The sequence below is a fragment of the Manacus vitellinus genome, unplaced genomic scaffold (assembly GCF_001715985.3).
Source record: "Manacus vitellinus isolate BGI_N305 unplaced genomic scaffold, ASM171598v3 scaffold_18_pilon, whole genome shotgun sequence".
Classification (NCBI taxonomy): Eukaryota; Metazoa; Chordata; class Aves; order Passeriformes; family Pipridae; genus Manacus; species Manacus vitellinus.
Genome location: NW_021939324.1, coordinates 1,397,539 through 1,419,446, shown reverse-complemented (window position 1 = coordinate 1,419,446; position 21,908 = coordinate 1,397,539). Strand labels below are relative to the sequence as shown.

At 37.0% G+C, this 21,908-nt stretch overlaps 1 protein-coding gene across 1 annotated transcript in view; it reads left to right on the top strand.

Moving 5' to 3' along the window:
• RICTOR (RPTOR independent companion of MTOR complex 2) overlaps positions 1–20,291 on the top strand; it is a 74,849-nt gene extending 54,558 nt beyond the window's left edge. The window contains exons 26-37 of the mRNA XM_018070279.2: positions 730–817; positions 1,559–1,651; positions 2,460–2,566; positions 3,205–3,434; positions 5,109–6,138; positions 9,601–9,778; positions 11,051–11,135; positions 12,473–12,706; positions 13,767–13,919; positions 14,616–14,739; positions 15,208–15,346; positions 15,496–20,291. Coding sequence (XP_017925768.1) covers positions 730–817; positions 1,559–1,651; positions 2,460–2,566; positions 3,205–3,434; positions 5,109–6,138; positions 9,601–9,778; positions 11,051–11,135; positions 12,473–12,706; positions 13,767–13,919; positions 14,616–14,739; positions 15,208–15,346; positions 15,496–15,570 — 2,536 coding nt within the window. The 3' untranslated portion in view covers positions 15,571–20,291. The remainder of the gene's footprint in view (positions 1–729; positions 818–1,558; positions 1,652–2,459; positions 2,567–3,204; positions 3,435–5,108; positions 6,139–9,600; positions 9,779–11,050; positions 11,136–12,472; positions 12,707–13,766; positions 13,920–14,615; positions 14,740–15,207; positions 15,347–15,495) is intronic.
• Positions 20,292–21,908: the final 1,617 nt, after the last annotated feature.

Here is a 21,908-nt window from a genome sequence, read left to right as displayed (position 1 = left end):
TGGGATTTCTTCCAGAGTACTGAGGGAGCTAGTTGATGTTGTCACAGGACCCATCTCTGTCAAAGGTCTTGGGAGCCTGGGGAAGTCCCTGCTGACTAGAAACTGTTATTCAAGTTTGCAAGAAGGGCATAAGGGGAGACCCAGAAAACTGAAGACCTATGAGTCTAAACTGGGTTTCTGAAAAATTATGAATAAGGTTACACTGGAAATTATTAAAAGGCATTTGTCGAGTTTGGAGAAAAGGAGGCTGAGGGATGATCTCATTGCTCTCTGCAACTTTATGAGGAGGGGAAAGGAGAGGGACATACTGATCTCTTTTCCGTGATATCCAGTGACAGGATTCGTGGGAATGATTCAGAGCTGAAGCAGAGGAGGGTCAAACTGGACATAAGGAATCATTTCTTTATCACAAGGGTTGTGAATCGTCACATAGTGGAACAGGCTTCCTAGAGAGATGGTAGATGCCGTAAGTCTGTCAGTGTTCAAGCGGCTTTTGGACAGTGCCCTTAGTAATGGGTTTTAACTTTTGGTCAGCCCTGAAGTGGTCAGGCAGTTGGGCTAGATCCTTTCCATTCAAAATAGTCAATTCCTTTGTAAATGCCTCTAAAGAATTCTCTTCATTTGAAAAAAATCAAGAGTAACTCATTGCATTACGCTGCAGCGTAATTTATTGTAAAAGAAAATATTAGAAGTGCTGGGAAACCTACGTATGATTTCTCTTTCTGCCAGATTGCAGCGACCACATGTGTACCTGCCAGTTCACCTTTACGGCCAGCTGGTGCACCATAAAACAGGCTGCCATTTATTGGAGTCCCAGGTGAGGATAATAACTGTTTATAACTTAAAATATTTTTAAAGATCACTGTAACCCTTTTTAAATATGTCTTGAAAGAGATGGCATTTAAATGGTCATTGCAAAATAAGTTGATTAGGTTGTTGTTGATTAAGTTGTGAAAGTGTTTGCCATTTAGTCTCATGTTAAATTCCTTCCTGATGCTGAAATGTCAGCAAAGTACCTTGTAACATTTTTCTTAAAATGACTGGCAAAATCTTAGAATGGAAAGCAATTCATAAATGGTAAAAATTTTTCACTCTCTGTGAATTGTATATTGACAAATATACATGCAGTAAAACTGTGCCTATCCTTTTAAGCATGCAAAAATATGGAGGTGAGGAAATAGAATCTTTTGAATATTCTGAAAATATAAAAAGAAAAACCTTAAGTTCATAATTGCTTAAATTTACTTTCAAAGTGTGCTTGATTATGATCATTGAAAAGTTCAAGAGAAAACTTATATATTCCAGTGTGTTAGTTTGACTAATCTTTTGTCTTTATAAAATCTGAAATAATGTCATGCAATCAGTGATTTCATTTAGATTTTCTTCTTGCATTATCACGGCTGTTAATTTATGGTTATAATTCCAGAATTACCACTGTTCATCTTGGGGTACATGCTTTAAATAAGTGCTTTAACTTTTTCTATAAATGCAAGAGAACCTGTTTAACTGAGATCTCCTTTTCATTTTTGACTTAATTTCTTCTGTTTTTCTTCTTCAGAGTATTGTTACAGATCTAAGTTACACTGTTCGTTCCCCAATGCTGGATAAATGGGAAGGAATTAAGCAGCTGAAAGCAGCCCTTTGGGCTTTGGTTAGTAACAGATTTACAAACCTTTTGCAGTTGTTTAGTTATGACTCTTGGTTCTGAAATAACCAAGCAAATTTTCATATAAATAATGAATTAGGGTTTTTGTCAAAAAGTATGTGATTTTTTCAAGTTGGAATCTGTACCATAACTGGACTTTGAGTTGAAAGTGGTTCACTGCACCTGTTTTGTTCTGAGTTTTTTAATAATCGCTTTGTCTTTTTTTCTTTTTAACAAAAAAACCTCCACATTGCCATATGTAGCAACAATATTAGTATGGAACCAGTAGTTACAAGTTGCTGTGGTCTGATTTTAATGTATTCACTGTGGTAGTCCCTCATATTTTCGGAAGAAAGTTGGCTGCCAGTGTAGATGCATGAGAATATAGGCAGTCATGGCACGCCTGGTACTTGAGACAGGCAAAAACCTATTATTGGTGTGAATCCAAGCTACACTTCTAAATTTGCTTTGCCACATCAACTGTTCACCTGCTTCTTTCTTGTAATAAATTGGCTGTGTAAGAGGAATATAAAATGAATAAACCCAGATCATACTGCAGAGTGTAGTAGAAGTGATAAAGTGAGGGATACATAGTAGTTGTAACTGTGAGCTGATTGAGGTATTATAGATAGTGTGCTGAGTCCTTTTTTGGATTTGCACAACTAGAAGATGCAGACAGGGTGCTCCAATCTTGTAATTGCTTTGAGAAGATATGGTTTGAAACTCTATCAAAAAACAAAAATGTCAAAGTTTTACACTGACAGTGCTGCAGATGACATCAAGATCAAAACTTACTTGACAAATTTTATTCCAGGGCAACATTGGATCATCAAACTGGGGTCTTAACTTGCTTCAAGAGGAGAATGTAATTCCAGATATAATGGCACTTGCTCAACATTGTGAGGTTCTGTCTGTTAGAGGGTATGTGTATCTGATTTATACATAAAATTTCCAGATGGTAGTTGCCATCAGTTTTCAAATAGCTTTACCTTGTTTACATGAGTGTATTTTTGTACTTTACTGGAAACCACCTATTAAAAATCACTGATGATTGATACTCAATCTCAGTTTGATGTAACAGTAGAATTGTATAAGAAGTCTGAAAGAAAATGCAGTAAACAAATGAAACCTATGAAAAAAGATACATACTACTCTTCTCCTTTTTAAAAAAAAATATTTGCTGCTTATGTCTGTGAAAATTAATTTATAATTTCATTATTTTTATTGAACATCTTTTTGAATCTTTAAAAGCATAAATAGATGGTATCTTGCCTAATATTGCTATTGCATTAGTGTTTGTCCTTTTTTTCAAAAGGTACTTTTCTACTTTATGTAATAAGGCTCTTGTGAGAATTAGTTTTTATTTTTGAATAGTTCTCAGATACTTCAATGCATTTCTTAAGCTTCCAGTGATTTACAAATAAAAATTAACAGTATACTAGTTGGCAGTTTTGTGAAGTTTCTGCTGAATTGTTTTGAAACTTTCAAGAGAGAAATAAGGTTAGTTAAATGAGATGCTATTATTGATGCTCTTTTTTCTATATGTACGTTAAATACAGAACCTGTGTCTACGTGCTTGGTCTAATAGCCAAAACTAAACAAGGATGTGACATTTTGAAGCATCACAACTGGGATGCAGTAAGACACAGTCGTAGACAGCCTTGGCCAGTGGTCCCTGATGACATGGAGCAGCTCTGCAATGAACTTTCTTCTATACCCAGCACTCTTAGCTTGAACTCTGAGTCCACCAGTTCTAGGCACAACAGTGAAAGCGAATCTGCTCCTTCAAGTAAGTAACGAGAACACCAAGACAAGCAAACGAAAGAAAAGCAAATGGAAAAAAGCCCCAAACCATGATAAAATGACATTTTGGTGTCCTTACCAACCTTCTGGCAGGATGAGGTTCAGGCAAATGGTGTAAAGGTGATAGTGCAGTAAAAAGAGTTGATAGTGCAGTAAAAAGAGTGCAAGCAAGAGGACAGTTATATGCATTCAAAGAGATGCAGACAAGTGAGAGGGATTAAACAGTATCTTAGCTTCACATTTGGTGTAGAAGGAAGAAATTTTAAGATTAGGGTAAGTTATTAATTTTTTATGTCAAGTCTTGGCAGTTTACTCTATCGTGGCTAGGCTTCACGAACGAAGATTTAGGAAGGCTCTATCCACGTTTGTTACAGGCACGTTGGTGACTTATGAGGCCAATACAAGACAGACATATCCGATTGCAAAAGGCACAGCAGAAAGACTCCTTAGATGGTGTATTCTGTAAGACACGATTCTTTCTGCGTTGTCTTTTCTCCTCCAGAGTGATCCTGCGTGCGTTCTCAAAGGAAACGGCAGCGTTGTAGATGGTGTGTCTCCAGGCCTCCCGATTTGAGGCCAGAGTAGACCAGTTATGATGATCAATATGGCCAAGGCTGAGATGTTGTTTCAGGGAGTCCTTGTATCTTTTCTTCGGGGCTCCTCTCTTGCAGCAGCCGGAGGCAAGTTCACCGTAAAGCAAAATCTTAGGGAGGCAGTGGTCCTTCATCCTTGAGACGTGCCCTGCCCAGCACAGCTGAATTCTCAGCAACGTGGCCTCAATGCTAGTGACTGCTGCTTGTTCTAGAACAGATGTTTTGGTCACATAATCTGACCAGTGGATGTTTAGGATTGTACGGAGGCAGCGTTGATGGAGGCATTCTAGGAGTCGCAGGTGGTGGCGGTAGACGACCCATGATTTGTAACCGTATAAGAGAGTAGACAGCACTATGGCTCTGTAAACACTGATCTTGGTGCTTTTCTTCAAGTGTTTATTTAAATCAGTCCAGCAGTTTACCTACCTAGGTAGCCTCATCTCCTCAGGTGGTAAGATTGATGGGGAGATAGACAACAGGTTAGCAAAGGCATATAGTGCTTTTGGAAAACTCCATAAAAGAGTATGGCGTAATAAACACTTGAAGAAAAGCACCAAGATCAGTGTTGCTATAGTATGCTGCAGAAAACTCTGTGCTTAGGTATAAAGATACACTTGGCTGTAGTCAAAGGAATATTCTAGAAAATAGATTCATGTATTCTCTAGGTGTACATACATACACAAAGTATTGCTGTATTTAAATCATTGTGTATTTCGAGTATCTAATGCATTTTATTTTTGCTGTGTGTAGCTGGGATTCAAATCCAGAAGTATATCATATTTAGATATCATTAAAGGAGTGCTTCTGTTGTAATCCCAGTAGGTGGATATTTGTACTGAAATAAGATGGCGTGGCTTTTCTTTTGAAGCAGTGAGACCTTCACCTCAGATACTCCTCAAGTAGTTAATTTGCACTACAATATGCAGAAAAAAATTATGAATTAAAGTAGCAGTAAATTGCATAGATTCACACTTTAGCTTCTATAGAATGGCTTCCTGTTTTGCAACATAGTTTCTACACTCTGAAGAAATGTCCATTTGCAGTGACAAAGTCTCATATAATTTCAGGTATGTTCATCATGGAGGATGACCGTTTTGGTAGTACTTCCACCAGTACATTCTTTCTAGATATTACTGAAGATGCAGAACAAATATTTTATGACAGACCTGGACCTTCAAAGGACAAAGACCGTAGTCCCTTTCCTTTTTTTTCTTCTAGTAGACTTGTGAAAAATCGCATTCTAAACTCTCTTACTCTACCTAATAAAAAACACAGAAGTAGCAGTGATCCGAAAGGAGGAAAGCTGACATCATCTGACAGTAAATCAGGCCTGAGGCGAAATCGTACAGTAACAGAACCTAGTGGTAGCATAGACTTTCCTGCTGGGGAAGAATTTAACCCTGTTTTCAGAGTTCCAAAAATCCAGACTTTACGATTAGAAACTTCTTTTGTTGGAAGTAAACACGTAGAAGATACTGATAGTACCCCAAGTATTGGAGAAAATGATCTGAAGCTGCCAAAAGGTCTTGGAAATGAAATTCATAGGGAAAACACAAGCAAAGAAAGGCTGATAGGAGATGGTACTACACAAACACATTTCAAGAGTCGTAGCTTAAGTTTTAATACAGATACCACAACAAGTGGCATAAGCTCAATGAGCTCCAGCCCTTCAAGGGAGACTGTAGGTGTGGACACTACAAACGTAGATACTGACTGTGGAAGTTTGAGTACTGTGGTAAGCACAAAAACAGTTAAACCAAGTCACTGTTCAACACCACAGTCTAACCACCTGCCTCTCTCAAAATCCAACTCTGTATCCCTGGTACCACCAGGGTCTTCTCATACCCTTCCCCGAAGAGCCCAGTCTCTTAAAGCTCCTTCACTTGCTACGATAAAAAGTCTTGCTGACTATAACTTCAGCTACACAAGTTCTCGAGATGCCTTTGGCTATGCTACACTAAAGCGCCTACAGCAGCAGAGGATGCATCCTTCACTGTCTCACTCAGAAGCCCTGGCATCTCCAGCAAAAGATGTGCTGTTTACTGACACCATTACCATGAAGTCTGGCAGCCTGGATTCTCGGCTAACCCCAAGCCGGTAAGAGATTATTATGTCCTCATTTCTTACTTCAGTGCTGTAAGAATCAGTTAAATCGGAAAAGTATCTTTCTATTACTTCTTTCTATCTGTGCCTAAAAGGGGCAGTTGTTGCAAGGTGATTCCTAATTCCACTGAAAGCAGTACCGGTATTAGGAGAAAAATAGAAGAATAATGATCAACTTTGTAAGGGCTGTCAGAGAAACCTGGCTTTCCAGCTCTGCCTAGCCCCTTTAATGCTGTTGGTGGCAAAGGAAAATGTTTCCTTTTATCACTTCCTTCCTGTTTTATTTTTCATAGTATAAAAATGCAATTGCACTGCTAACACTGTTAAAGTTGCAAACACACCAAATTGCCCCTGAAGTCAGAGCTGTATTTAAGAAGCAAATTTTCTTGATGTCACCGGGTGAGGTTTTAGGACAGGGACTCCTGCCAGTATGCTATATTTGTGTTCACTGTGGCATTGAGGCCAGTGATGAGATACTGGTACCACTGATAGGAATGTCAGTTTGGCTCTAGCTGCAACAGAGCAAAGATTTACTCATAGCATTTATTTTTAGATGGCAGTGTCACCTCTTTATTTTTGAGTGATATTAGATGTTCTGAAGACTAATTAGAGAGTTACATAAGATGTCTGGCTCTTGACATTGACACTGTTCCCAGCTGCAGCAGTCAGTGCTTAACAACTTTAACTTGAAAGGCCTTGTGTCAGATTTTTCCTTTCACATCATCTTACCTCATGTGTTGGATTTTCACACTGCTGTTGAAAAGACACTTTATATCTCTGTTCTTCCCTTAACATCATCTCTCAGATGAGAGAAGGCGGAGATGCTACCAGTACATGCGTCTTATCGCACAGATCAGCAAATGCCCCTGAGCTGCACTCCTCACACCCAGCTGAGTGTATACAGTGCCTGCTTATTGCTCTGCATTTTTGGCCTGATAAAGAGCAACATTCATTTGTTGATATTTTCACATCTTTCTGAAAAGATGCCATAAAAGATAATTTCTTCTCTCTTTGTTCAGTTTCGTTAGAACTAGACATGAGTGTGTTGATTAAATTAAGAATGATTCAGTAGTTAACCTGTGCTGTCCTGGAAATTGAAAGTGCTGTTCCTTGCTCTGTCATGGGCTTCCTGTGCTAATGCAGGAACAAATCGGTGTCATTTCAGTGGTGGTACAGGTTCTGTTATGGCTGTAAGTAATATTGTACCATTACTTGCAGTCGTGTCCCTGATATGCAGAGCAGCCTTGCTGCAGTGGACTTTCATCCAAAGACTCTGCATGCAGTGGCATACTGACAATATTCCTGGTGCTTAGCTGTTCACGTTCTCTTGTATCAAGGATTTGAGCTGACCTGTTTGACACTGAACTGAAATGTCTAGAGTGCTCATATCTCTCAGAAGGTTAAATAATTGCAAACATACATGCTAAAAGAGATTTTCAGATTGTGTTGGTCACTGATATAATTGATTGGAAGGACTGCAGTGTAACTAGTACATGTGTTTTTCTTACTGCTTACAGTTGAGTGTCACTGCTGAATAATTGTGGTCCTTATAATTTCAGATTATGTTTACTAATAATTTCAGAGTAAGTTTACTATTTCCAGCTAAAATTGTCCTTAACTGTTATTTAAATAATAAATTAGAAAGAAATATACTGTCTTTTTTATCTGCCAAAGCTATTTGTGTGTCAGTCTTCAGAAAACTTTTATTTATGATTTATTGACAGATTTATGTGTTACATTTATTTTTGTGATGATTTTAGTTGTTCTTTTCATTAAGAAGGTTAAAAAGCCTTTTTATTTGGGTGAATTATTTTGTAAGGCTAAATTTCCCACCTTTGACTTCAAAGACCAACAAAAATGTTAATGCACGTGTTTCAAATCCTGATCATGGGTCTCACCCTATCACCTGCAGACATTCCTACATGAAAACTTAGTAATGTTTATAAATACTAATGATATGTCTGTTAGCTTTTCTAAGAAAAGCAGGGACAAACATTTAGGATTAATACTTCTGTCTTTAATTTTGAGAGTCATTGTAGCATGTTGTATTATGAAATAATTAATGCAATTAGTAACTTTTTCAGTTTATAGTCATACAATCTTTTAGTAGGAAAAGTCCTTCAAGATTGAGTTCAGCTACTAACACAAGTCCACCATTAAACCATGTCTTTAAGGGCCACATCTACACACCTTTCAAATGTCTTCAAGGATAGCAACTCAGCTGCTTCCCTGGGCAGCCTGTTCCAATTCTTGACAACCCTTTCAATGATGACATTTTTCTTAATATCCAATCTAAACCTCCCCTGGCACAACTTGAGACATTTTCCCTCTCTTTCTGAAGTATGGCTTAACTTTTATTGGAAGTCCACTGCTACTGTCATTAGCAATGGTCTGAATAAGTATCAAGAAAACTATTGATATCCTGTAAATTGTTTCATGCATTTTTATTGCTTAATAATGTCTTGAACCATACATGGTCAAATTTTGGTAATTTAGTTTTATCTGAATATCTGCTAGTCTGTTAGGGATAAGAAGACTTTTTATTGCCCTTCTATAACAAAAAATTGATAGAAAACTATTTTGAAGGCAAAAAAGAAAGCAAATGTTCACTGTACTTTACCTTCCAATATATAATAATTTGCAATAAAAATTTACTGTTCCTGATGTATGTCTTGTTATTAGGAAGCTTTAATTCACTGCATATAGACCATCTACATTATCATCTGATTAGCAGAAAACATTTATAGATTTTTGTCTTTGATGAGAAATAAAATGACAGATGGCCAAATGTGAGGTTTCCATGACTAGGGCTCTGATCAGCACTGAGGACTTGTTCTCCTGCCTCTTCTATCCCATCTCGTTTTCCCAACCTCTTTGTGTCTTCGTTCTTTGAGGTATTTTTCGCAGTCAGCTCTGCTCACTGTACAGGTTTAAGTTTGTTCTTTGGGCATTTGTTGAGCAAATACTTCCTCCGTGCTTTGGTGGCCTGGTGGTGGCACCTTTGGAGTACAGGAGTAAAATATTCCCTGCACGCATCGCTGGTAGGCTCAAGGTCTGCCTTTGCAGGGATGTGCCTGCTCAGCTCAGAGTTTGAGAATATCCAGGAAATACATGTTCAGTGTATGAGTACATTTCAAAATGAGGCAGTTAGGCCATTAGCCTAAATCATTACTGACTCCATCTGGGCTGTAAATATTCAAAGCCTGGAAACTTGGAGAAAATATATAGTTTTGCAGGATTAGTTTGAATTCCTGTACTTGGAATTACAAAGAAGAAATTTTTACTCTAGGAACTGCCAAACCATGCAATATGAGGCAGAAAAAGCAATGAGCCTGTAGCTGTAATTTGTTGTAACAAGCTCCGCGATCTACAATGGGATGATAAGGATAGTCTTACTTTTAATGTGCTAGAATGGGAGAGTTACTAAAATTGTGATTTATTGTTTCCATGTTGCAGGTTCATGAAAGCTTTAAGTTATGCTTCATTAGATAAAGAAGATTTATTAAGTCCTATTAACCAAAACACACTTCAGCGTTCCTCTTCTGTTCGCTCCATGGTTTCTAATGCTACCTATGGTAGCTCTGATGATTACATAGGCCTTGCTCTCCCGGTGGATATCAATGAAATATTTCAGGTATGTATGCATTAACTGATTTGGTTCGTATGCATTTTCATACTGAAAGGTAGGTAGTCAACTGTTGCCTTTCCATCAGAGTAGATTAAATCTAGAGAAATGAGCAAAAACGGATGTGGTACTTTCAAGAAATGCATTTCGGAGAACAAGAGGTTTTCTTCAAACCCTGTTTACGCAAGGTCACTAGTCTGGTTTGCATTATTAGGCAAATAATGAGACACACTATGTTAGAGGAATGTTAAACAATGGTGACATAAATATGCTGTCATAAGATTTTTATTTGACATCTGACTTTTTTACTAAAATTAACATAGTCTGTGGACATTTGTTAATGCCTCTTTAGCCATTTATGGTCAACCATAAATTATGTGCGTAACCACACAGTTAATTCCCTGCTTACCTTGATCTTGAAATAAATACCAATATTTTATTATTTAATCATCATAGTATTAAATTATATTGTCTTTACTTAACCTTAAAGGTACATATTTTTAAGTTAGAACAGGTTATTTTAAGTGTCTCAGCAATTGCTTTCCTCTTTCTACTTGGTAGAAAACGCATTCTGGTTTAACAAACTGATACATCACAGGCTTTAATATTCTGTTACTTAATTATCAAAACCAGGGCATGGTCTATGTCAAAAGTAAATCAGTGGGCTTCCTTATGTTTACTTTACTTAGTTGTTGCCTTTCAGTTGTAAATCACTTTCTTACTAATCTTACAAAAATACAAAACCAAGACCAAAGGCAAATTTTTCTGTAATACCTGCTTCTGTTTTCCCTTTGTGAAATGATTACTTTTTCTTTCTCCTTCACAGTCTTTGTGGCACATTTATGTTGCTAAATTTCTTCTCTCTTAAGTCTTTTTGTAGTTGAGACATGTCTCAACTCTGCATCCTACAGACAGCATGTTAGATGTCCTGGTTGTTTTTGCACTGGATTTCCAAGATCTCCAGTGCTGTAGAGTCATCATAGGCAAATTATTAATAATCATTGTGGGTCACTGGTTTTCTTGCACCAGCCTATCACCACTGTTAGAACATTTACTAACTGGTCATAAGCCTTACTTAATAAACATTCATTCACAAATGTATATTTTTCTCATTTGGCTTTTCTTCAGTACTTGGGAGCTTATTCTTAATTTTCTTCTCTAATTATATCTTCTTCCTGAAGTAAAAAAATCAACAACATTTTATTTCCTCATAAAATCTCTTTTTCCTTTGTATTATGATTATCACCTGTGCTAATTTTAATTTTCATTTGAATATTCCAGGTAAAGGAAACTCCATATTTCCAGAAGAAAACTACACCGCCACTTGATGACCGTGGAGCTAGGGTCTTTGCACCTGATGCAGGAGGTACTGGTTTTGTTCCTCTCCTGCATGTTTCTGTTTTTTATTGGTACACTGAGTGGGTTGTTGATTTATTCGTTAATTTTTCATTAGAGAAAAGCTTATTTATTAGCTGTTAAGTTTTGAGAACTGTGTTCTGGAATCTGGATTGCAGGCCTTGAATTCCCTGTTTTATTTAGTTTGAGATAATACAGTGTTGCATCCAAGTTTGGTCCTGCTCTAATGAAGGGAGGAGGAAAGTCTGCTTATCTTCGATAATGTGAGCTAATGCTAATCAGAGACTAGTAGTGATATTGAATTAAAGGAAGTAACACTAGATAAAATATGAATGCTACATATTGAACTGTTACATTTTGATTTCCCTTTGATTAAACATGAGTTTATAGGAACCAGTAATGGTGTTCAGTGTTTATTTCAGAAAGTAAATTTTGTCTTTCTGTGATGTGTCCATCACAGTTGATCAGTGAAGGTGATGGGACATGGTACAAGAGAACTACAAGTACTCAAATGTGTGACTTGTTCTGGAATGCAATTTCTTTTTACTCCAGAGAAATTTGTAGGGTCTCAGTATGTCTGTTAAAAAGGACAACTGAAAAAAGAAGCCTTGAAGCTGGTCCTCTAGTAGTATATTAGGATAGCTGTTGTTCTGCCTCTTGGCTAACTGGTGTTTCCTTACAACCACTTTGAGCATTTAAAAAGACACACTTTACTGATTTTTTTCTTTTGTTTTGTTAGCATTGTATATAAAGCTGATTTTCCTGGAAGTGTGTTTCTGTAGTTTGCTAAGTTTCAGTGTAAAGTAACTCTTGTTCAAAATTGTATTTGTTTTTTCCACTCAGGAAAGAGCATGTCACTAAAGTGTCTTCTGTTTGTTTCTGCATTGTTGACTCTAGTTTCTTCCTGTCATGACCACTAAGTTACAGTTTTTTAAATAGTGTTTCTATGTGCGTTAGTGCATGTGTAATTTAAACATCTGGTATATTTTATTAATCTTGTTGGACACTATGAAAGTTGGTAATGTGTTTGGTGTTACATAGGTATTAGTAATGTTGATACTATGTCAGGATTTACCACTTACCATCTTTTACAGTATGTGTTTTTAGAGGTTAAACTCTGTCCTTTGCAATGTTATTTTATGTCTGGTAAGTTGAGACTAAAATGTGATGTCTACTTCTCAAATGCTAACAATATTGGGAGCTTAACCTCTCTCAAAAAAAATAATGTTACAGGTGTTCATGTGCACACACTCCCCAGCCTTAAAAGGCTTAAAAGTGGAAATTGATTGAAATAGTGCAGGTTGCTTGGTTTTGTGGGTTTTTTTAATAACTAATTCTTATCTACAGGTCTTCCATCAGGTGCAAGTGATGTTGTCAAAAGCCCTTTCCAGATGCTACGGCAGCAGATCAGTCTCACAGAAATCATGAATACCAGCCGTTCAGACGCCTCTCAGTTTTTAGAAAGTACAGAGGATACTGGTCTGCAGGAGCACACAGATGAGAACTGTCTTTACTGTGTCTGCATTCAAATTCTGGGTTATCAGCCTAACACCAAAGTGAACTCTGCATATAGTCGTACAGGTTAGTGTTCCTTGTGGAGAAGTGTGGTAAAACCAAGTGAACCTGTTGGATTTTGTTCATCTTTAAAACTAAATAATCTGTAAGAGTGTTTGTGTAACTGACTATCGACCTTAAAATTAATTCTCTAATAAACTCACTCTGCAACCAGTGGTATTACTGTGGTCATTTCCAGCTTTTCAGTTTTTAGTATTATTATGATTAGGTACCTGCATGTATTTTTAAAGTATTTCTGAGTGTATGTTAAAATATAAATCTTGAAACCTTATTTGGTACTTAGAATCCGTTTCCTAAAAATTGACACCTGCTGTCCAACTATGAAAAGTCTGACTTCAAGTCTGTATCCTAAAATACAATGAAGTAAGTCTGAGGAGTTGGTTGAAGTTGAGCTGTAATTTCTGGGATTTAGTCATCTTCCCTCATATTTTGAGTTTCGGATGAGACTCATTTATTTTTTGTAACGTCTTCTGCAGAGCTTGCATTTACATGCCTTTTTACAATGTCTGTGGAGAAAAGATAATCCAGTAATGGATGCTTAGTAGGAATCCTTACTGTTTGACATTAGTGTTACACATTCAGCTAGTAGCACATGTTGGCAGGGGGCATGATACACAAAATGTGAGGAATGGCTCAGAGAGCTGAGCTTGAGGTTGAGTTCAGAAGCAAGAAAGGATGGCAAATAAAATCCCAGCTGTAATTACAGCAGAGCCAGGCTCTTGTCAGAGACTTTTCTGCAAACTGTGATAATTGTATGAAAAAAAAGTATGCATATGAAAGAGCATCTGTATTGTCATATAAAATGGAGCTTTATGTGTGAGCATTTTAGGCTTCCATCAGTGTCTAGAAGAGCTGACTATTTTCACTGGAGTATTTTAAGATTCTAAAAGAGCAATTTTTAAAGATTTTAAGTATGATTTTTTCAAAATACAACATCTACTTTCCAGCTGTGCATAGTAACTAGTGCATCAGTGTCTTGCATGTTTACCATTGTTGAAAAATAGCAAAAGCATGTGAATTGAAGAAAAGTGTGAATAACAAAGATGCAACATTTTGTTTATGTCAGATTTTTCAGACATTCCATATACTGACTGGTGTGGGCAGACCATTCACAATCACTTAGACGTCCATTCCTCCAAATTCTCTGGAATTTCAGGCTGTAGTGATGCAGTATCCCATGGTTCGGCTAGCAGCACCAAGAGTACAGAACTTGTCTTAGGTAAGTTTGAAAGCCTTATGATTATTAGGGACTGTAACTCTTGAAGTATGTTTTAGGTATTGTGGAAAAATTATATTTCGCTTATATACACTGCAACTGATTAATGCTCATTATTAAACAAAAACTGAACAAATCTGGATAAAAACATCTCCGGGTGGGAGAACAGAGTTCTAGACTCTTCTTTTGCTATAAACATTTCTACAGGCTATTCAGTAGCTCTGTATCTGACGTTACAAACAAATTGATTGCCTTTTTTCATAACTGATGTTAATTTAAAAAAAACTTTTAAAAATTACTGAATTTCTGTAAAGAGAAAGACATTTCTTTTTTATACTTGCGTATTACATTTTGACTTATCATTTCTTACGAAGTAGCTGGTTGCTGAATTCTTCAGTATCTGAGAGAAACCTCATCCAGTTTGCAACATGATTTAGTGATAGAGAGAGCACTGTGACTTTATCTTAGAGGATATTCCAGTTACAAAGTTTTCAAATATTTGAAAAGGTTTTAAACTGTTTAAATTCCTGAAAATAGTATTTAATTTTAGTAGAAATATTTTTGATCACTCAGAATAATATGTAAATATGTATGTGCATGTATGTGTATGGAGTGCTAAAACAGACTTTTGTGGCATAATATTAGCACAATCAAAGACAATTTTGTTTAAATTCTATACTGTCTAATTTGTTTTTCCAGGAGTAAAATCAATCCCAGATGATACTCCAGTGTGCAGAATACTTCTGCGGAAAGAGGTCCTACGTTTGGTAATCAATTTGAGTAGTTCAGTAGGAACTAAAGGCCATGAAACTGGACTTCTGACGTAAGTTCAACACATTCCAGATGTTTTAGCAACATTTAGTCATCTGTATTCTCTAAGATCTGAGGGACAATGAATAATTTAACTTCTCAAAAAATTGTCAAGGAGATATGATTTACTGTCATGTAAAAGCTAAACAAATAATTTTAGCATTTTTGCTCTGTGTTTAATATTGTACTCTTCACCAGACTTTTTAAAATCAGTGTCTTTAAAAAAGAAACTAAGTTTTTTTATTTATGCTGAATAATAAATAAGCACAATAACAAACTGAAAGTAACTTCTTGAGAAGCACAACTCTGCTTTAGGCAAGAGTACAACTACTGAAATTAGTTTATTTTAAAAAATGTTATAACCTATAGGTTTCTGGACTAGTGACATTGGATACTGGCAAATGCTAAAAGAGGAGTTCTACTTTAAAATATTATGGAAATCCGCTTAAGACTTATAAATTTTGTTTATTCTGTTGTTCAGAATTAAGGAGAAGTACCCCCAAGCATTTGATGACATTTGCCTTTACTCTGAGGTGTCCTACTTGCTAGCACATTGTACATTTCGACTTCCATCCCGAAGATTCATTCAGGAGCTGTTTCAAGACGTTCAGTTCTTGCAAGTAAGTGGAGGGTTCACATGTACTGAATGTACCAAAATGTGCTAGCTCGGTGCAGGTTTCATGTTTTGAGTAAAAAATGCTTTCAGAGAGGTATGTCCTAAAGGAAACCAAAGTCTCTAACTATTAATACTTCCATCTTTTTCTTTTAGATGCATGAAGAAGCAGAGGCTATTTTAGCAACACCAACAAAACAGCCTGTAATCGATGCATCAGCTGAATCCTGACCTCTGCCCAAGCAGTGCATTTCATGCAGACTTTCTGAAATCCTCACACAACCTACGACTGACTGGACAAAAAAGGCTTGGAGCACCATCTTCTAGACTGTTCCAGAAGCTACTGGTACCTGAAGACTGAACTGAAAACATTTGCTTCCTCAACCAATTACTGCCACAGTCATTTGAGCCCTTTGGGGATTTATTAAACATTACATAGTTTTAATAATAGTAATTACCAGTATATGCAAGAGCCAAGCACTGAACGCCTCCACAAGTTTTCATTTCATTTTCTACCATACATTAAGAAGAAAAGGACAACTTGCAGAGACATTATTAATTGACTTAAGATTCTGTTCCAGAGAAGCAGAACGATGCCTTGCTTTTTAAACCCTGAATACCAGGAATCAGAGAGATGGGAGTGCATTCCACTGCCAGCAATGGGGAGCCATGCTGTAGTTGTGGGCACTAGGGGATTATTATTAGCCCTTCTCTGTTGGTTTTTGTACTGTTTATAACACTATGAACATGGGGATTTTTAACTTCAGACAGAAAGAAATGCCTCTGTGAATCTGAGGTTTCATTAAGTTATTTTAATATTGCTATAGTTGTAAGACATTTTATTAGCAGTTTCTTCAATTTCATTACATTTACGTACATGTATCTTGCCTGAACCAGTTAAGGATTTTCACTACAATTTGATTTTCAAAAAACCAAATAATTTAAATCTAAAATGCTGAAATGAGATTGTTTTCCCTGAATATTATGCATGTGTTTGCAGTTTCTACACTCATGCTCATATAATACATATGTGGGTCTTACTCTTAACTACAATCGTTTAAAAAGCATGATTTGTATCAGATAAGCAAATATTGTATGAACTAAACTTGAAGACATTTAATCATTGTAGCTTTTGTGAGGAGACATAACATGAGTGTTTTCCAAGTTCCACGGAAACAACTTTTTATAAAAACAAAGGTTTATTTGAATTTTCAATGATTAGTGATCAAGTGTCTGATAGTACTAATAATTGTAGTGAAAAGCCTTAAGTAACAAATTTTGGAGCAGCCGTACTTATAATTTTGTACTGGTATTTAAGACTTGTTGCAAAAGTTAAATGATACAGTGACTGATAATGACTGAAGTAGTTGCCTCAATCATGTTACTAGTTAGGTTTCTAAACTAATAAGTGCAAGCTTAAAAGAAAAAAAAAAAGAATCCCTGTCACTTTTGTCATGAATCTAAAGATTCAGAAGCCTTTATACAAAGGTAGTATAAATATATGCAAATGTGTATATATAGTAGCATGGCCACCTTTGTTAGAATGCCTGTAATAGAAGGGATTACCCTTTGATTTTGATATAGGTGAATAATTCAGCTGGACTGTACTGAGTAGAACATATTTTTATCCATTCACTTCTACCATTTTTTATAATTGTCAGATTAATACTTAACTGAAACTTATCCTGATGCTCATAACTCTGTTCTTACTAGCTATGCTACTGGAGATTTCAAGAAGTAGTCCTGTGAATGGTAACACATGATTCCTAGTGAAACATAGAAGTTATTTCTTCTTATTGGAAATTTCACCATGCCATATAAGCACCGCTTTGCAGCTATCACTTCACTGAGTTCTTGTGTGCACTGCATACCATCAGGTTCTGGTAAAGCAAATTGTAAGTTGCTGCTCGTAGTCAAATTTAGTTCCTAAGATTATCTTTTCATGAGTTCCCACTGAAAGAAGGAGCAAAAAGAAACTGATTCAACTCTTCTGTGGTCATTGACACAAATAATACATCTATGTGTCAAGACATGTTTGAAATGTTCTGAAAACAGGCCACACCAGTAACTATTGGACTTATGGTCATAAGAAATAAATGCTTCTGTAAAACCAAAATGTCAATCACAGTAGACCAAATAGTGGTATAAACTCCAAAGGAAAATAATGTAGTTTTCCCACAAATGGGGATAGCGTATGTTATACAGTAGTTTCAAACACTACCTCAGTTAGGCTAGAGTAGAAGAGATTTGTTTTAATAACTAAATGGGGTTACATCAAACAACTCCATGTTATTTTTCTGCAGTTAAAGCAAAATAAACAAGTTTTATCACCTGTATTTAAATAAAACACCTCTGTTCATTTGTTAAGTTTAACCCATAGCACTTAATGTAGAAAGGCCTCTGATTATAAAAAGGTAAGCAAACCTACTTTTGAAAGAATTTCCATCCTGAAATGCTTATTCATTCTGAAGTACTTGCTTGCTTGTGTGGGGATCCATGACAACAGAAACTTGACATAAATAATTATGGCTGCAAATTCAGTTATAAAGCGTGATTTTTCTTCTGAAAATGTATGAGTGTCAGTAATTTCAACAAGTATGCATCAAGGATGTAAAGTCTGTACTGTACATAACATACAACATTTCTAGAAAATTAATTTACATACTGACATTAAGCTCATTGATGTTTCTGTTTAATTGGCAAATGAAGGGGATACTGTTATTGAAGGAAATTTATATTGGCCTAGTTATAAACTGTGAATTTCTAAATCTATAGATCTCTTTTTTTCAAATACTGTTTTCAAAGTTCTTGTTTTGGGATTTCGTTTGGTTCATTTTAAAGCTTCAAAATTAAAATGTAGTAAGCAATGATTGTGCTTGTATTAGCCCTAATAAAGAATCTCTTCCACTTCTCCTAGGGAAGCTGACAGACCACCCACTTTTATATTTCCAGTCTGAATGATACTGTTGAATAAATGGCAAAGTGTGTAATGTTCACCTACACTATATACTACCAATGCAGTTGGGTTGCTGTGGCAAAGAAAACTTTCCCACATGCTCATGTGCAGCTCAGAGACAGAAGCCGTTGTGGGAAGGAGAGGCTGCTTGTGAAACCAGTCACATTTAGTCTACTGCATTAGCTGTCCAATTTACTTTGTCGGCTTTTACAGTCAGTGGAAAGGGGCAGCCCTTTGCAAAGGGCAGTGAACTGGTGGGGCCCCCAGGTACCTCCCTAAGGACCTCTTTCTCTCCAAGGAGGGAAGGAGGACATAGCTGGGTGCTGAGTCTCCTTTTGTAGAGAGAGACCTTTTCAGCTCTCTGAAATTCAGACATGCAGCATGCTCCCAGCTGTTGCAGACATCAGTTGGAGCTGGAGATGGTCAGGCTTTGAAGTGGTGAACCTGTATGTGGGGCCCCTGGCATATTGTGCTTCAGTCAAGTTTCTTTTCCTCATCTGACCATTCTTATTTGACTGACATCTGACATACCTACCCAAAATGTGCTCTCATTGCAGGGTGGTGGTGTTTTTTCCCAAGTGGAGTTCTAAACGATTCAGATTCAGTAGTTTAGGGTGCAGTGGCTCAGCATGCTGAGGTAAGCTGCCGTTATAAGGCACCAGTGAGAATCCTGCTTGGCTCTTTGTCGTCTTATTTTGAAACATACATAGTGATCTTGAATGCGATTTATTTTGCAGTGAGACTGAAAACCAAACCGTAGCACCTTTGCTATGTGCCTGAAGAGCAAGGTAGCTATTCAAGAAACAGAGAATAATCAAAGCCTAGTGAGAACTGGAAGAGTTGTTGCTGCTTCATAGTTGTGTCCTGGTCATGGTATTTGGCTTTTTGGGCTGCAGGAAGCTGGTGTTTCCCTGTAAGGGAACATAAGCTCCAGTTTAGCAATGGCAGTGGAAGGCTTGTTGCCAGTCTCTGGAACATCTCCCTGGTTCTACTCACCTCCCAGCAGGGCGGCACACAAGTCTTGTTACTCTGAGCTCTACTGGAGCCAGTTGAAAGCAGGTCCAGTAACTACTTTTTTTTAATAGTTAAAAAAAAAACTATTAGAACACTTCTATTATTATGTGCTTATTAAAGATATACTTGGTGAGAGTAAAACCTGAACTGTAAAAGAACTTTGGGGACATGCTAGATACCGTGTTTGTATTTTTCTAGAGGGCCCCCATCTCCTTGGTTTTTGTTTTAAATCCTCATGGTGGTTCCGTAGATAATTTTGTTTTCAACGGATTTATATTCATTAAAGAATGCGGAGTTTCTTTGGGCTATTTTTGTAGCATAGATGGACAGCAATGCCACAGCATGCAGAAATTGCACATTTTGAGTTACTTTTTAAAATACACTATTTTATTTGAGAAATGTGATTTATGCCAAAAAATGTAACATGCCATTTTGCCACTGAATAGGGTGTCTCAGCACAAGATGCAATGTCTTAAGGGGATAAAAGGCAGACAATTTTTAGTTTTAATTGAAAAATTGTTCCAGTACTGGGCTGTCAGCATCCCTAAAACTTCATTACAAGAGATTATCTAAATTAATCATTCTGATCTGAGGAAAGGGATCAAGGAAAATCTCAATACTTATTCTCCCTGTCCTGTGTGGTCTTTTTTTTATTTAGTAATACGCTGCTACATATTTGGAGGTTTTAGTGTTTTAGGTCACTGAACAGACATTGAAATCTGATTTATATTGTATACCTGTAACATAGAAAGAAAAAGTATTTATATATTTTACGTAAGAATATTGCATTGAGCTGTGTATAATTTAAACAGAGGCTTGTCCCAAAATGGTATTGCCCATCTTGATTTTCTTCGTGTTTTTCTTTTTTCTTTTTTTTTTTTTGTATACTGTGTACAGTTCATGTCAATGAGCATTAAAGGCCTCCTGAAGCGTAGTCTTATCAAAGGGATGCGTTGTTAATAAAATGTACTTAAACTTCTAATAGTTGTTCTGGTCTCTTATGTACCTCTCAGCACTAGAAATGGGTTGGAATTTTATTTACATTTGTAAGTTACTAATCAACTAGAATGACCAGAAGCTTTCTAAATAAACTTTTTTGTCAAAAATATATTTTATATTAATGCTTTGTAAGATATAAAAATAGAGACTCTTTAATAGTTTGCACACCATTTTTATTTTAAAACTTTATCATGCTGATACTGAGAATACTTTTCCATTATGTGATGGTTTAAGTATTAGCATTTCAACAACAGCTGTGAGAGTTGAATTATTAAAAAAAAAAGAGGATTACACTTTTGAACTCATTCAACCATTAATGCAAGACAGATGTCTTAGTATATAAAAATTATACATGCTTCCCCAGCCATGCAAAAATACTTTCCTAATCTTCAGTTCTGGCACACAGACTGCACCTTCTGACTGGCACAGGAGCATTATCCTCCCTGGAATCCTCTGTTTGTGCACTTTTATGCACAGGTGGTTTCACGAAGCACCACCCATCGGGGCCAGGAACCAAAAGGGTTGGCTTCTCCTTAGCTCACCCAGCAGTCTGGTACCCAGTCAAGTGTTTCATTGTGTCCAGATAATGAAATTTCAGCAGCGCAGGATCTCCCTAGGAAAGACCAAGGGAGCTGAGAGGTGAACAGGTTAATGTGTCTCACCCCACCATCAGGAAGGCACAACTGGCTGAACCCACACACACACACTCACACTCCTCCATTCACTTCCTGGGCGGAATTGCTGCAGCCAAGCCCCAGTGACAGCAGCTTTTTCAAGTAGGGATTTGTACTTTGTTGCAGCTGTCCCCTCTGACACAAGGAGTTGCAGCAATGCCAAATTTTAACATGTTTAGTGGAACGTTGACTGACTTGTCAGAATTCCTTAGCTACGTAACCCTTGATTTAGGGTACCTTTCAAACCTTTTTGAATAAACAGGCCTTTTTCTGAAATGCACAGCTCAGAAGCTTTATATCGATAGTGACAGAACAGCTCCCTTCTGTTTATTGGCCTTTTCTCCAGCAGCAAAGCTTTTAAACTACACAAGTACATACAATGTGATGAAACACTTTGGAGAAGTAAATGTTCCAAGCTGTAATGGTACTGTGGTATCAAGGTTTCAAATGCACTGTAACCCAGAGGTAAAGGGAGGAAAAGTTTCTCTGGGATGTTTCCATTAAACAGCATCAGCCTCCTCCCTTACCTCCCTGTTCTCTTGTCAAACTGCCCTTCAGCAAAATGTGCCCAGCCACATTTCCTTACTCCACTGGCTGAAGGCTGACAGGAAGGACTCTGCTGTAATTTTTCTTTACTTGTCAAATGAGTCTGTGTGCCATCTGTACACACACAGCACAGTGTGCGTGGACTGGACACCTGACCCCAGCTGGTCATCCCTGTGTTTGTACCTTTGTCTGTACCTCGCCTTTTCCTGCCTGAAAACCTCTCTTTCTTTGCAGGGAGTGCTCGTCTCGACTATAGGCTAAGGTCTTACTGGTTTTCCTGTTGCAACATAGCTTGTGGACATTACAACAGTATCTGTAATCAACAGTGTAAAAACTAGATGTGGTTCAGTATCAGAACTCACTTGTGCCTGCAGCTGCTT